General features: G+C 37.0%; 1 protein-coding gene across 1 annotated transcript in view; it reads right to left on the bottom strand.

Annotated features, from left to right (window-relative positions):
- The window catches only part of PHIP (pleckstrin homology domain interacting protein), a 113,052-nt gene that overhangs the window by 75,789 nt on the left and 19,848 nt on the right, over positions 1-17,415 (bottom strand). The window contains exon 4 of the mRNA XM_010855269.1: positions 12,238-12,398. Coding sequence (XP_010853571.1) covers positions 12,238-12,398 — 161 coding nt within the window. The remainder of the gene's footprint in view (positions 1-12,237; positions 12,399-17,415) is intronic.

Raw genomic sequence — 17,415 nt, 5'->3', positions numbered from 1 at the left:
GTAGAGATTTTAGAATAATGGGTCATAATTGAAAATACCATCCATTCTGTGATTCAAAGATACGTAAAGCAAACCCAAATCATACTACAAAGATTACTATCCACAGCTGAGAATATTCTGAAATGTAAATTCTCACATGTAAAATCTGATCTGTTGGAATTTCATTTCAATGCACTGAATTGTATCAGTTTCTTTAGGTGTAGAAGATACAATAGAAAATCAGCACTTCAAAACCTAACAAATGTAAGTTCAAAATGGAGAGAATGGAATAATAATGATTAAATAAACTCTGGTCCATCCATACAATGGAATACTCCTCCACAATAAAAAAGGTACCAACTAGAAATGCAATACCTTAAATGTATTTAAAGGGTATTATGCTTAATGAAAAAAGCCACTCTTAAAAAGTTACATACTATGTGCTTTCATTTACATAATATTCTCAACATGATAAAACTAGAGAGATGCAGAGCAGATTGGCAGTTGCCGGGCATGCAAATATAAAAAGTAGCACAAGGAAGTTACTTGGTGGGGATGGAACGGTTCTGCATCTTGGTTGTGATGGCAGTTACATGAACCTACACATGGAATAAATTTGAATAGAACTATGCATGCACACACACACGTGTACAAATGTCTGTAGCCTTGTTAACAATGCTGCAACAATGTCTATTTCCTAGTTTGATACTGTACTCCAGCTATGTAATATGTCACCAGTGGGGACAGCTGAAGGAAGGTACATGAAAGGCTACATGGGATTCTGTACTATGTTTGCAACTTTGTGTGAGTCTATAATTATTTCAAGACTAAAAAAAACTTTAAACACGTCTAAATTGGTACATAGACACATTTTATCTTTCTTCTTTAGCAAATGGGAAATTTCTCATATTTAATTTTAAACTAATACCATATAAGGGTGACCACCGTACTAAGTATTATAGCATAGGAAATGCTCCTTTAAGAATTGGTATATGAGAGGGACTTTCCTGGTAGCCAGTGGCTAAGACTCTGCACTCCCATTGCAGGAGAAGAAGGCAATTGCACCCCACTCCAGTACCCTCGCCTGAAAAATAACATGGATGGAGGAGCCTGGTGGGCTGCAGTCCATGGGGTCGTGAAGAGTCGGACACAACTGAGTGACTTCACTTTCACTTTTCCTTTCATGCACTGGAGAAGGAAATGGCAACCCACTCCAGTGTTCTTGCCTGGAGAATCCCAGGGATGGGAGAGCCTGGTGGGCTGCCGTCTATGGGGTCGCACAGAGTCGAACACGACTGAAGTGACTTAGCAGCAGCAGGGAACTAGATCCCACAGACCACAACTAAGAGTTCACATGACACAACTATAAGATCCTGCATGCTACAATTAAGACCTGGCAGAGCCAAATAAATGAAAATATTTTTTTAAAAAACTGATATGTGAGAACAAAGATGGAAAATAGGAACCTGATGCAAAATGTACCCAGTGAAGAAATGGAAAGGCCAAACACAAATAAAACTAAGTTAACTATATTCTTTTTAAAAAAGTTAGGATTGGGCCGAGATTAAGGGAGGGCTTAGCTGCTATTTTGTTCCCTTTCCAGAAACCAGATGTAACTTTAGGTCAGAGCGTATTAAAATGAGCCACTTCTGAACCAGCAGAGTCCAGGCCCCAGGGCCTGCTGTGAAAGCCCCGGCAAAGGTCAGGTCTTGGTCCACGTGACACTCCTTCCCATGCCATTCCTAGGTGCTCTGCCACAGCAAAGGTTATCTGTACTCCTAAAAAAACAGGAATGTTGCACTGGCCTTCAGCCAGCAGAGGCTCAGCGAATAGGATATAATTTCAGAGCAGATTTATGGGAAGTTGCCGGTGTTGGGACTAAAAATCTGGTTTGAGATCAAGCCCTGAGCTTTTGGAGTGGGAGCACTGAATTCCAAGACCCTAGACTACCAGAGAACTAACCATAGGGACTATCAACTAGTTAGAACTCACACAAAGGAAACCACCTGGTTACAACACCTGGAATCACTCAATCGCCAGTAACACCCTGTGCCTGACGACTCGCCTAAACAACAAACAAAACAAAAATACAAACCTAATCATCAGCAGACAGGATAACCACCTCTCTCAGCCTTGCCCATTACAGGAAAAACAAACACACAAGCAAACAAACAAAAAACAAACTCAGCACAAATCTCACCCTCTACAAGCTTACACAAACCACAGGACCAACCTTAGGAGGGCAGAAACCAAAAGGAAGAAACAATTTAAAGCCTGGGAAAAGGAAATCTCAAACACAATAAGTTGAAAAAAATTAATAATGAAAAGGCAGAGAAAGACTACACAAATGAAGGAACAAATTAGAAACACAGAAGTCCAAATAAATGAAGAGGATATAGGAACTACCTAAAAAAGAATTCAGAAAAAAATAAATAAATAAATAAATAAAAAAGAATTCAGAATAATGATAGTAAAAATGATCAAAAACCTTGAAAACATAATGAAGAAAATGCAAGAATCAATTAACAAAGACCTAGGAGAATTAAAGAATAAACATACACACACAAACAACACAATTACTAAAATTAGAAATACTCTAGAAGGAATCAATAGCAGAATATCTGAAGCAGAAGAACAAACCAGTGAGCTGGAAGATAAAATGGTGGAAATATAAACTTCTGAAGAGCAGAATAAAAAAGAATGAAAAGAACTGAGGATAGTCTCAGAGACCTCTGGGACAATATCAAAAGTACCAACATTCAAAAACGACAGAATGATCTCTGTTCATTTCCAAGGCAAACCATTCAATATTGCAGTAATCCAAGTCTATGACCCTACCAGTAATGCTGAAGAAACTGAAGTTGAATGGTTCTATGAAGACCTACAAGACCTTCTAGAACTAACATCCAAAAAAGATGTCCTTTTCTTTATCGAGGACTGGAATGGAAAAGTACGAAGTCAGGAAATACCTGGAGTAACAGGCAAATTTGGCCTTGGAGTACAGAATGAAGCAGGGCAATGGCTAATAGAGTTTTGCCAAGACATGGTTACTCTAATATTTTAACCGCAAGTGTTAAGAAATATATAAGCGGGTGAAAACTGAAGATGCTTTTTTTGGAATTCATTTTTAAATCAAATTATTATGCTAGTGGTTAATGCCAAGCAAATATAAAAGGTAGCACTGGATCATTAGTTTCACTTTTCAATAATGTAAAATTGTCATAATTACCATGATATATAGATATATAGATAAATGACATGTTTATCAATTATCTGTGTACTGAGTATAAAGATATCAAAAAGAACATGTAGCTTTAGCTTACATAAATCCCCAAATAAATGAGCTATATCAAATTTACACTGTTTTCTCTTACATGTCAAGATATCCTGTCAATGAAAAGATAATGCCAAGAAAGCTGAAAAAGTAACTTTTCTCTATCCTGAAAAAACAACAGTGCAGATTATCACTTGTAAAAAGACTTGATAAAGGGTGGAACTTAAACTTATGAATTTAAAGTACCCTATAAATTTTCTTTTTCCATAGCCACAGTAATAAAGCCAAGTGCCTTTAAAAACGATCAACATGCTCTGTAGCTTAGGGCAAAGGAAGGAAACTGAATCAGACATTTACTCTGGAATCACTGTTATTTCTTTAATATTTTTAAGCGGACTATGGAAATGGCACCAATGACCTTTCCTTCTAGAATTTAACTGGATCTCTTACACAGCAGGTAATCACCTACCCGCCCTTTCCTTCTTAGTCTATCCCAAAGAAGTCCCTATTTTGTGAATCCCTTTTAGAAACTACAAAGTTTCATCAAAATAAAAAGTGTGAGAGGCAAATTTCAGATAAGTAAAAATGAACACTGACATTCTCCGCAAATAAAAATGAGCGTTGACATTCTCCATATTTAAAGCCCAGGAATTAAATATGTATATACAAAAGCAATATGTATATACATTTGCTTTTGTATTCTCATCAAGAAAAATTCCACAGATCTGTGACATGGCTTTCTACTTTGTTGAGCACTTGGGTATTAAAATTCATCTTAAAATCTACAAAAAAATGTCCTACCTACTGACATGAAAGCTTTACGAAACAACTCAGATACAGGGTCTTCAATCATCTATATTCTATGTAAAAACTAAAGCAGAATCTGAAGTCAACTTTCAAGTTTCTGGAAGACAAGTTTTAAAGGGCTTAATTAAACTATTTAAGTATATATGTAAACATTTATTTAAACTGAAACCTGTAAGATTAGCTGTTAACTACTATATGAACTATTTAATGATGAAGAAAAGTACTTTACAACATGGAACAGTAAATGACAAAGAATTGTTGACTTCTGCAAGGAGAAAACCACACACACTTGGGCAACAGTACAGAAAAAGGTTAATTGTGGTCATACAACCTTAGAGTTAAAAAGCAGACCTGTAAATTTTTCCCTGCTAAAAGAGAAGCATCAATTGAACATACCAACCAACGATTACTGCTCTGGCATGAAGATAAAAGAAATCAGGTGATTATTAAACTTAGAGTATCTTGGAGAATCTGGGAGTCCTTGGCAGAATCAACAAAGAGAATTCTAATTTCTCTTGCTACTGCTACATGGCTTATGAGTCAGATTTCACCTCCTGATGTCATCAGAACAAACAGAATTAAATGTTAAAAACATCACGTATATGGTTATGCATACTATAATGTCATTTTGTTTTCAAGAGAAAAAGTAGCCTTATTTGTCTGCTTAGTCGCTCAGTTGTATCCAACTCTTTGCAACCCCACACACTGTAGCCCACGAGGTTCCTCCGTTCATAGGGATTCTCCAGGCAAAGACACTGGAATGGGTTGCCATGCCCTCCTTCAGGATATCTTCCCAACCCAGGGATCAAACCCAGATCTCCCACATTGCAGGTGGATTCTTTACCATCTGAACCACCAGGGAAGCCCTTAGTAGTCTTTATTTATCTGAATAACAATTCATTTATTTGGGCAGCTAAAAACTGCTTATACTTTAAATTTAGTTCAATGTATTTTCTAGAAGAGGCCACTGATTTTCTTACCAATCTATCAGACCTATATTTCATTTCCCTTACAAATTACCCTAAACGTTGGAGTCAATCATCTCAACACAGGCTGAATTGTCTTACTCCTTGTCTATCTAAACCACCACTGACTAACCTTTTATCAACATAATCATCATTTGCTCTCATCCTGCTCCCAGATGCCAAGTACCATTATGGAAAAGAAGACAAGCACACTAATTCTGCAGCACTGCAAATTCACAGCTCCTGTTTATTTGGATGGCTAAGGCTAATCAGCAACCCTTTTTGGCCCCTATTCATCACACTTTCCCTATTACCAGGTTTTATCATTCATCTCTAGGGAACTCAGTCCCATTCCCCAACCAACACTCTTCACCATGTAAAATACTTCACTTTGAAAAGCAGAATCTGTTCATTGTAAACCTAATTATCTTTCTAAACCGTCCACATAAACTGCTCTTAATCTATTTATTCACTTATCTATCCTCCAGAAAGACCACTGCACATCAGTTATCTCCTCTTATATCTGCTCTTCTAGTTCCTTACCCCGACCCAGTTTTCAAAAATTTATCTTCTTATAAATTACCATATTCTAGCTCTCCTTTCCATTATTACCAAACTTACTAAATATATAGTATCATCCTTACACTACCTCCCATGTACTTTGAAAAAGCAATTTTGCATTTCAAACTTATGGGAGTTTCAAGATCAGTACCAATGTCTTCTATCACCCAGACACATCAACTATTAACAATTCACTGCATTTGCTCCATCACTGCCTTTCTTTTCTTTCTCTCCATATAATACACCTACAGACTTGATGCCCAATCACTTCTAAATATCCCAGTGTGCATTCCTCTAAAACAAGGACACACATCTCCATACACTGGGGAAATTAATACTGATAAAAATGCCATCCAATCCACAGGCCCCATTCAAATTTTGTCAACTATCCTGACATTGTTCCCTTTTCTTTTTTGGCCTAGGGTCCCATATAGCAGAGAAGGCAATGGCACCCCACTCCAGTACTCTTGCCTGGAAAACCCCAGGGAGCCTGGTGGGCTGCAGTCCATGGGGTTGCTAAGAGTCAGACACGACTGAGCGACTTCACTTTGACTTTTCACTATCATGCATTGAAGAAGGAAATGGCAACCCACTCTAGTGTTCTTGCCTGGAGAATCCCAGGGATGGGGGAGCCTGGTGGGCTGCCGTCTATGGGGTCGCATAGAGTCGGACACAACTGACGTGACTTAGCAGCAGCAGCAGCAGCCCATATAGCAATACGTGTTATATCGTCACTTCAATCTCTTCAATCTGGAGTATTTCCTGAGGCTTTCTCTATGTTTCATGTCCTCAGAAGTTTATTAAAAACACAGACTTTATATTCTGTCAGATCATACTGTCTTGGTAGGAACCCCACAGACAAGATGCTGTGTTTTCCTCCATGTACCACTTCAGAGGATATGCAATGTCAACCCCCATCCCACCACTACTGAAGTTAGTAACTTTGTCATGTGAAATGTTTCCCGTATTTCCCCCCTAGAAAGTTCCAATTTCCCCCTTTCTATTAAATTAGTATCTTGTGGGAACATACGCTAGATTACGCCAAGATCTTCAAACCAGTATCAACCAATCTACCCTCCATCGATGACCACTATGATAGCTGCCAAACCAGCATGCTTTCTGTAACTATCAGTTGGCATTCTACCGTAAATAAGCAGTTTCCCTTTTTCTCACTTAATTATTTACAAATTTACATCAGTATAGACTCAAGGATGCCTACTTTAGTCAGTGGTCATAAATAATTCAGTCAAGGTCCTACCCGTCCTCATGGAACTTCTTTAATAAGAAAATACAATTAAAGCTAATTTTAAAAATTAAGAATTTCATACAGTGATAGATATTATAAGAAAAACACAGTAAGGTAACGTGACAGACAATGATACAGTATGGGGAGGGAAGGTAGACAGCGAAGTCTATGCAGTGTTTGACCAGAGCTGCTAAAAAAAGGAATAAGCCACAACAATATTTCGGAGAAGATGATTCCAGGCAAAGGGAATAGATAGTACAAAGTCTTTAAGCCATAAATGGGCTTTGCAAGTTTGAAACACAGGAAAGACTATTGTAAATGAAGCACCGTAGGAGGAGAGAATTCATCTTATGGACATTTTTATACATGTATCTTCCTTAACAAAAGTTTCTTACAAGAAAGGACATTATTCACTTCTGGATCTCTAACTGCCTGGCTCATTCATTCATCTTTCTTTTTTGTCATATACCTACTGTATACACCAGATACAATGCACTACAGATCTAAAAAGGTTTGAGAAAAAGGATTTGTTGTCAGGAAGTTCACAGCTTAATAGAGACCGACCCCTAAACAAATTCACTGCAACAGAGGACCATACAGTATGTCCAGGGGAGTACCCCACATTCAGAAAACAGCCTGTTACTGTCAAGCTTTTTGAAAGACTACTCTATACTGTCTCTTTAAATTTTCAATTCCCAATCTTTCCTTAATGCACTACAATCCCACTCCTTTCCCTAAAACTTAAAACAAAGATTTTTTCCTTAAGGTCACTAATAGCCTTGCCAAATCCAAAAGATGCCTTTCAGTTCTAATTTTACTTTAGGTTTCTATCTTTAGTAAAATACAAATCCTCTGGCTTTTAAGACACCACATCTTTTTTTCTCCTGTGGCCTCTAAGGCAACTCTTTCTCAGTTTTAATTACTGACTCCTCTTCTTGTTTAGTTTGCTTTAAAGTTGAAGACTCAGACTTCTTACATTACATACATGAGGTAAAATGATCAACTTCCATATTCAATGATTCCCAACTTGAATCTTCTAGCCTAGATCTCTCCTGCACTCCCACTGCCTGCTGAGCATTTCTACTTGGCAATCTATGTGTGGATCTCAAATTCAACACGTCCCAATCTTCACGAACTTCTCCACTTAAATCCCTACCACAGTAAATAACATGGCTTTCTAACCAGCTGCACAAGTTAAAACACATGTCACTTCATATTGCCTCTCAATTCCTCCCCACATGCAAATAAACCTCTTAAATCCTAGTTCTATTTTTAACCTATTAATTCCATCCCTACTCCCACTGTGACTCTCATGGATCACTCCTAAAACCTTTTTACCAATACCTCTGGATATCGACTTAGCTTTAATTCATCCTCTACAAAATGCCAGAGAAGGCAATGGCACCCCACACTACTCTTGCCTGGAAAATCCCATGGACAGAGGAGCCTGGTAGGCTTCAGTCCATGGGGTCACTAAGAGTCAGACACGACTGAGCAACTTCACTTTCACTTTCCACTTTCATGCATTGGAGAAGGAAATGGCAACCCACTCCAGTGTTCTTGCCTGGAAAATCCCAGGGATGGCGGAGCCTGGTGGGCTGCTGTCTATGGGGTCGCACAGAGTCGGACACGACTGAAGCGACTGAGCAGCAGCAGTAGCAGCTACAAAATGCTCAACAGAACATTAAAAAGAGAAATTCTACTCACTCCTCTAAAGCCATCATTTTTGTTCCATGCCTTCAGGGAAGAACCCCCTTCAAATGTCACAAAAGAATCTTGACTTTGTCCTCCAATAATATCTCTAACTCTTGCTTAACAGTGGTCTATATGTATTTTTCGCCATGTCAAGTAATACACAATTGTATGTTATATTCTTCCAATGATTGTAAATGCCTTTCCTTAAACTGTGGAATATCCAGCTTGGCTCAGTTCAAAGTGTCACTTCTCAAGGAAGTTCCCCTTACCATCTCCTACCACCCCCTGAATTAGGTACCTCTCTCCTAGGATACCTCAGCATTTTGTGCTGCCTCTATCAAGCCTCTCATCACATCACATCAACACTGTGTTGTTGATCATCTATGAACTCTCATCAGTAACTGTAGCTGCCATTTCAATATTCTAAGTGTTTAGAAAAGTGTACACCACCTAAAAGACCAAAGTTCATTAAGGGAGTGAATAAACTCATAGTATTTATTACAAATTATTGAGTATGGAAATATTTTATGCTCTTTTGCCTTAATTTGGAGAGATATACTTTATGTTTTTGAGAAACGAAATCTTTTTACGTGGTCCTCAACATACATTTAGGAGTGAATGGCTTACTCTTGAGAGAATTAACTCTGTTTTTCTTTAGTAAATATTATTTGACACAATGATTCTGAAACCAAGTAAACAGATTTAGAAAACTAAGAGAATTAGGGAACAGTCAGACTTGGCGATTACACGGTCTCCCTCCCTGGGCTCTTCTCATTATTCTACTGGGAAACGTCCATTATTAAAATATTCTAGTACAAAATACTGGATAATTTTCCTAACACAGAATTTCACTTATCAATCACAATGATTTCAGTTTCAATCTTGTATAGCATTTATTAAAAAGAAAGATTTTAGGTAAGAAAATAAAACGGATACAATTTATTTAAATCTATCTATAGAATTAAAAGCAGCTTCTCCCTTTGTATCCTGTTCTATACTAATTACATACACCATTTCATGTAATCCCACAAAAAAAACCCTGTGGGACTGATACTACTATTATCTACTTTACTAGTATTATCTATTTCCCTGCCTTTTTTTAAAAGCTGAGAACACTGTAGGTGAAAGGGTGAGGCAGCCTTTGTAAACTGCACTGCTAGTGCATGGCAACACTGCGAGCTGAACCGAGAGTCCCCTGATGCTGAAGCTGATGCTCTGAACCACAGGACTATACCACCTCTAGTTGTGCTTGCCCAAAAGCACTCAAAAGTCCTTTGGAATTAGTCCCTTGGAAAAAGTTTTCAAATACATCTAACACTAGAAGTTAATGACAAGTGTACAAAGTCTAAGATACCAAATACATAAGAAGAAAATACTGAGTCATCCACTACTGAATTGTTCTTCTAGGAAGTAACAAGAGTGTGCGGCCCCTCACAGGCATCTTTCATCGTTCAGTCAAAACCTACGATCCTGAAGTCTTATCCTATTTGCTTTTAAGACTGGATTTCAAAGCATTAGTTAGTGGCTAGTGTGTTTCCAGGGGAATAAAAGAATGTGAACACATATATTCTCTAACTCCACCTGAAGTGATAACAAGATAAAAATACAAAGAAATTTTAAATAACAATGATCTCATATTTTGGCATTTATCACAAGGTAACATTTTGGAATTTGTCACTGCAAATCACCAGTAAAAAATTACAAACGAGTCTGTAAGTTTGGCACAATTTGAAAATTATATCACATACACAAAACATCAGCATTTTTAGATTCTTGATAAGACCACATAAAACAGTACAGTGATAATTTTCTTCCCTTTATTTATGTATCTTCAATTAAAGGAAAACAATCAGAAAACAGTTTCTTCTTAACGTATCATTCTTGTTCCCCCAAAATCAAATGCTCTTAAAACTAGGAATTGTTTTTAGAATAAGGGCTGCAGTTTTTCTCCACCCCCGCCCTGTACAGGGCCAGATAACAATTATCTTAGGCTTTGTAGGCAATACAGTCTGTCATAACTACCCAACTCCACGTTGTGGTACAAAAGCAACCCAGACAATGTGAAAAACTGAGTGCATCTGTGTTTGAATAAAACTTTATTTACAAAACCAGGCAGTGGGCTAGATTTGACTCATGGGTAGTAGTTCACTAAAGCCAGGTTCAGAATACTCTCCCAGCTCTATGCCTACTAATCTACTACTGTAAGATAGCAACAGCATTATTACTCACTGGATTTTTCCCTCAAAAAAGTATAAGAAATTATGTGTCTAATTCAAGTCAATATACACACAATGCTTCATAAAGTATGACAAATTAATGCCTACCATCTCTCTCATTTTCAAAGAATTCCTTTCAAAGACATCAAAAAATTAAGAAGTTATAGATATTTTTTATAATTTCAGTATATGGCATAACTTAATGCCAAAATGAAATATAAACACAACGTAATGCTTCTTTCTCATTCATTCTATTTATTATTATTTTTGAAAGAATCCTTCTAACATTAGAAATGCCTAATTTACTATATGTTTTGAGAGCTAAATTTAAATAATAATATGTTGAACTAACTCTAAAGATAATTTTCCATTACCATTTGAGAGCAAGTTACTGTTGCAAGTATATCAAGGACTTCAGCAAATATAGGGATAACTGTTCCTCACTCTGAAGATAATAACCTGTCAGAAAATTTTGAAAATTTCACTTTTATTCTGCTTCATAAAGAATAGCAGACATAAAAGAGGAAATGAAAGGGAGAATACTAACATATACGAAATGATCTGCAAACGCCTGAAGAGGATTCTAGAACCAGGAAAAAAATAAGTATGGAAATCCTTTCCCACATCCTGCCATTTAGCTGTTTTACAGATGACTGAGTGTATGGGTAAAGGAGAGAAAGTAGATATAAATAAATCTCAGTTTACAAGCATATCTACTTAAAAGAGGAATCTATAATTGTTGTGACTGTATAAAATTCGCAGCTGCTCTCTTCAAAGACAGACATAGGAATTTCCATGTTAACTTCAATTTCCCATAGGAACCCCGTGAATAAGTGCATACCTTCAGCCCAGTATTTCACGTAAGTAATATTTAATTATAAGTACAACCACTGTAGTGTAGTATTACCCTTAGTGGATATAATAGTTAAGGCACCTAAAAAGAAATTGAAATACTTCCAAAAGCAATTTTCTCACTTAAAAGCTGAAAAGCTCTGCTTTTCTCCATTCAACAAGTTAAAAGAAAACAGTAACAAACCCAAAGAGATTCTTTGAACGCCAGATATACTGAAGGATGAGGTTCTAAAGATAAAAGGTAATAAGCTTACATATGCTCAGACTTTTCCCTATCACCACTTTAAGGGCCATTTCTCAGACTCTAATGTGCTTAATACACTTTGGATAAAATGTCCTTAAGTTTAGAATTAAAACTATTGTATGACATTTTACAAAATGTCAACTGCATTATCTGATATAATGCTGGGAAGTACACTCATCCATGAGGACAATAATGTAACTGTGTTACAACATGTCTTTCAAAAACATTCCAAACTTGAAGTCCAATTTTAAGCAACCTTTTGTTACAGACAGTTGTATTATGTGAATTTCTAGTTCTTCAAATTAAAAGGAAAAACAAAGGTTTTGTTTCAAAGTTCAACTATAAGCAACATTTTTGTAATCTCATATATGAATTAACATAATGCTTTAAAAACTTACAGTAAATATCCGTCTGCCAGTTCGATCAAAAGTTACACAGTACACAGACGACAGGTGTCCAAGAATTCTTTTATGCATTTTCATGTGCTGATACACTGCAGTTGGAACCAGTCGCTCAAGTCTGTATTTTCCATTCAGCTTCCTTGAAAACAAAGTATCCGCTACCAAGAAAAGGGGGAAATAAGTATAATTCAGAAATTAATTTTCTTAATTATCCTCTTTTAAGAATTCATGTATTTCAATTTCTCATATATTGGTAAAAATAAAGATGCTTTCTAATGCATATGACTCCTAGTTAAAAGTCTTCAAAATAGTAAAGCCCGTTATTTTACCTGAAATAAGTCAAAAGCACTATTATCTTCACTTTACAAACAAGAAAATCTAGTTAAATAACCTGCCTAAAGTCACAAAGTAAGGCATGATGCTAGAATTAAAACTCAGGCTTCTTTACTCTCTACTCTGTCTGAAGTGAAGTGAAGTGAAGTGAAGTCGCTCAGTCGTGTCTGACTCTTTGCGACCCCGTGGACTGTAGCCCACCAGGCTCCTCCATGGGATTCTCCGGGCAAGAACACTGGAGTGGGTTGCCATTTCCTTCTCCAGAGGATCTTCCCACCCAGGGATCGAACCCAGGTCTCCCGCATTGCAGGCGGACGCTTTAACCTCTGAGCCACCTAAAGAGGCTCTTTAAAACCCAGAATGACTGTATGACATTATTTCTTTAAAAGTCTCCTATGAGATAGATTTTCTCATAAAAGCAGTTGAAACTGGATCCGGTGCTTTTTTCTCTTCCACAAACAGCAATTCTTAAACACTCTAAATATGACACGCTGAATGACACTTCTAAAAACTTTGCAACAAATGAAGACAGAGGAATAACTTGTTGCATTAATAATAATAACAATTAAGGGCTTCCCTGGTTGTCTGGTGGTTAAGAATCCGCCTGCCAATGCAGGGGACACAGATTTGATCCCTGGCCTGGGACGATTCCACATGCGGCAGGGCAACTAAGCCCTCGCGCCACAACTACTGAAGTCAGAGCCTAGAGCCCAGCCAGAGAAGCCACAGCAATGAAAAGCCCACGCACCACCAACAGAGAAACCCCCCGTTCTCTGCAATTGGAGAAAGCCCGAGGGTAGTAATGAAGACCCGGCACAGCCAAAAATAAATAAATTTAATAAATTAAAAAAAAAAAAAGCTGGGAATCCTGCCGAAGACCTGTACAATGATTCCTTTTCTAGAACCTATTAGCCCTCTTTCTTCACCTCGCCCGTTTTAACCCCCATTTAACGCCCATTTCAAGATATGAACGAAATTTACCTCCTGCTCCAAAGCCTGATATGCTGAATTTGGCCGAAGATGTTCCTTTCCATCTTACTTACTACTGTTCTTTGTTTTCTATACCAATAATTACGATGGAATTAGAATTATAAACAAAGAAGGTGCTCAATAAATACATGCTGACTGGTCTGCAGGCACATTTTCACCTGTAGATTATCTTTTAATACAAGGCTTTCTTTTTTCTGACTGTGACTGCCATCTACTTTGGATAATAAGCACTGCAGTTTCTCACATTTAAATTTAGTCCCCCCCCCCCCCCCCCCGCCAACCCCCAATTTAAATATATACAAAGTATTGATATTAACAATATTTAACTCCGGTTTAGAGCCTACGATTATGCCCTAAAGTTTATGAAATATAAATCTCTCAGGTGCATCATAAAGAATCTCAGAATATTATCTTATTCACATACAATAAATGTTTGGCTTACACTACATTTACAAGCAAAAAAGAAAACATTGGGGACTGGCGACAAGGTAGAATACTTTGCAGTTTCTAAAGCAATAAAATATAATTTAAGGAATAATTCCATTGTGCTTACATGATCTTTTCCTACATCAATTATTTTATATTCTGATAAGAGTGCATCTCCTGCTGTTAGAGGACAAGTTCTAGGATACAATCTTTTTGTTGTTGTTGTTCCTTTGACAATTTTTTATGAGTTATTTTAAATTTTTTTCTATCTTTTTTTTTAAATTTTATTTTATTTTTAAACTTTACAATATTGTATTAGTTTTGCCAAATATCGAAATGAATCCACCACAGGTATACATGTGTTCCCCATCCTGAACCCTCCCCCCTCCTCCCTCCCCATACCCTCCCTCTGGGTCGTCCCAGTGCACCAGCCCCAAGCATCCAGTATCGTGCATCGAACTTGGACTGGTGACTCGTTTCACACATGATACTATACATGTTTCAATGCCATTCTCCCAAATCTCCCCATCCTCTCCCTCTCCCACAGAGTCCATAAGACTGATCTACACATCAGTGTCTCTTTTGCTGTCTCGTACACAGGGTTATTGTTACCATCTTTCTAAATTCCATATATATGCATTAGTATACTGTACTGGTGTTTTTCTTTTTGGCTTACTTCACTCTGTATAATAGGTTCCAGTTTCATCCACCTCATTAGAACTGATTCAAATGTATTCTTCTTAACGGCTGAGTAATACTCCATTGTGTATATGTACCACAGCTTTCTTATCCATTCATTTGCTGATGGGCATCTAGGTAAAAATATGGAATGCTTCACGAATTTGCGTGTCATCCTTGCGCAGGGGCCATGCTAATCTTCTCTGTATCGTTCCAATTTTAGTATATGTGCTGCCGAAGCAAGCACTCTAGGATACAATCTATTTCAACATCTCTGCTACCTAAGACAAACTGTTGAAAGTTGTTAATTAGTATATTTAGGCTGAAACTAGTTATACAGTAACAGGGATTTGGTAAGTTTCTAATAAACCCTGATATACTTTGCCTTATGCACAGAAATGGCCTGGTGAAAGACGACCACCTGCACTTTAGCTCCAACTGATTTGGAGTCAAGATCACACAAAACCACAGGCATCATCTGTCCTGCCAAATGAGAACTCAAATGATCTTATCCAAACACTAAGGATCAATAACATCTCACTTATTGTCTGTTTTATAGAAAATTAAGTGATGACATAGAGCACAGATGTTGACCGTACTGTGTTACCAATACAGTTTAATTCTCTCCACCCCAAATTTACAAACTCAAAATGTCAAATTTTCTTAAAATCTCTATCACTGTTCAGGTACAAAAATATGGTCTTTGGAGGTAACTATGATACCAAAACTATTATTTTAATTATGATAAGGCACTTTTATATAGGTCAGAATTTTTTAAGATGAATTTTTAATGAAGACTATACTTCAGAGTTGATAAAGCAAAAACTAATTCCCTTAAGAGAAAATGTTACTACTCTCTTAAACAGTTTTTACTGAATCTCTACCTAAACTGGGATTAAACCTTTATTTTCACTTTAAGAGTCAACTGAGAAAAAGAACATCCCTTTCAAAAAGCTACCTTACAGTCAACATTTCAAGAAAACCTTTTTAGAAACATTAAGTCAAATACTGTACTCCATACCACCCTATGTTATGCTTGGCTGCCAATTAACTACTGAGTATTTTTAATGATACTACATCAGCATCCTAAGGGAAAGGGTACCAAACAGAGTCCTTGCTGTCAACCAATTTACACACTTGTACAACAGAACTAAAAGATATGACATACAGGGAAAACAGGATGTAGAGTTCCTAGGTAATAAGCTGGTGGTTCAAACTTGACACGGGGGGTTAGAGAAAAAATACAGGTATGCTTCAGTAGTTGAAGTTCAACTGAGGAGGTTGGATTTGAAGAAGGTCTGACCAGGTCAATTAGGCAGAGAAGATGTGGTAGGATTCCCGTTGAATGAACTCACATATTCTTTTACTACACAATTTGCGTAACATCTTGTCTCTCCTACCAGATCTTAAGTATCTTAAGGACAGAAATTTTGCCTTATTCGTATTTCCTGCAACTGAGTGTAGTGCCTTTTAAATAAAAAAGTATATAAGTGAATCTTAGTTAATAATAAGAAACACAAGATGGTTCAATTAAATTTACAGTTTTATGGCAGAAAAGCAAATGGCAATCATTCACTTTCTCAAGAAATTGTTAACAGTAATTGGATTTTTGAGGAAAAAGGAAATGTCTCTTGGATTATAGGAACTCCTTAAATTTTATTAAACCAGAACATCAATTTTTAAAATGAGCATGGTTAAGCAGATATAAGAGGTCACAAAGGAATAAGTTCTTTATATGACATTATTATAGTTTTAACCTTATATCAAGTAACATATATGACTTTTGTTTAAAAGTACATTTATGTTCCCAAGTATGGTGATGGGAAATGTTCTTAAATTAAGCCTGCCAAAGCAAATTTCGGTCTTCTTCACTTGGCAAATTCTTTCTTATCCTTCAGGGCCAGTTTAAATGCCACCTCCTCTAGTAAAAAGTGAATTTTACTTTTAAAGTAAAATTTTTTAATTTTAAAAGCAACCTAACCAGTTGCCCTATAGTACCACTCCTGTGTTCAAAACTGCAGTGTTCATTTGATTCACAATAAACACCAAGTTCATCATACATCAGCCTACCAAGACTCTGCACAATCTTGTGTCCATTATCTGACCCCTTGACTGGTCTATTCCAACCATTCTAATCACCCCCATTCTTCCAACACATCAGGTAAAGCTCCTAACTTGGGGTCTTTACACCCGCTATTCCCTCTGGCCAGAACACTCTCCCCCCACGTGGCTAATTCCCAGGCTTCCTTCTTCATATCTTTCCTCAAAAGTCTGTCACCTTCTCAATGAAGCCTAACTTGATCAGCCTAGTGAAAATTACAACCCATCCCCTACCACCACTGCTAACTCCTGATGCCCCTATGGAGCTTAGTATCTGCTCTTTTTCCATCATCACCTTTTATTTGCTATTTATGTTTACTGTTTATTTTCTATCTCCCCCTACTACAATATAATAAACTCCACACAGGCACAATTTTTTTTGTCTGTTTTGTTCTTTGGTTAGTCTAAACGCTGACCGCGGTGGCTGGCACTTAGTAGAGGCTATGCATTTGGTGGACTTAATAAATTAACTACACAACAAAAAACAATTAGGTTTAGGAATAAAACAAAAATGCATTTCCTTATTGGACAGATTACAGATTCAAAGATTCCATACCATTCTTCCTTTCAACTGCCCTGCCAAATTTACTGAATTTGGAAGCAAAGGGATAGGTAAACATATTTATTCAACCATTCTGAGTGAATGGA

Source organism: Bison bison, unplaced genomic scaffold (genome assembly GCF_000754665.1).
Source record: "Bison bison bison isolate TAMUID 2011002044 unplaced genomic scaffold, Bison_UMD1.0 scf7180017864362, whole genome shotgun sequence".
NCBI lineage: Eukaryota > Metazoa > Chordata > Mammalia > Artiodactyla > Bovidae > Bison > Bison bison.
This window is presented reverse-complemented; position numbering and strand designations above follow the sequence as displayed.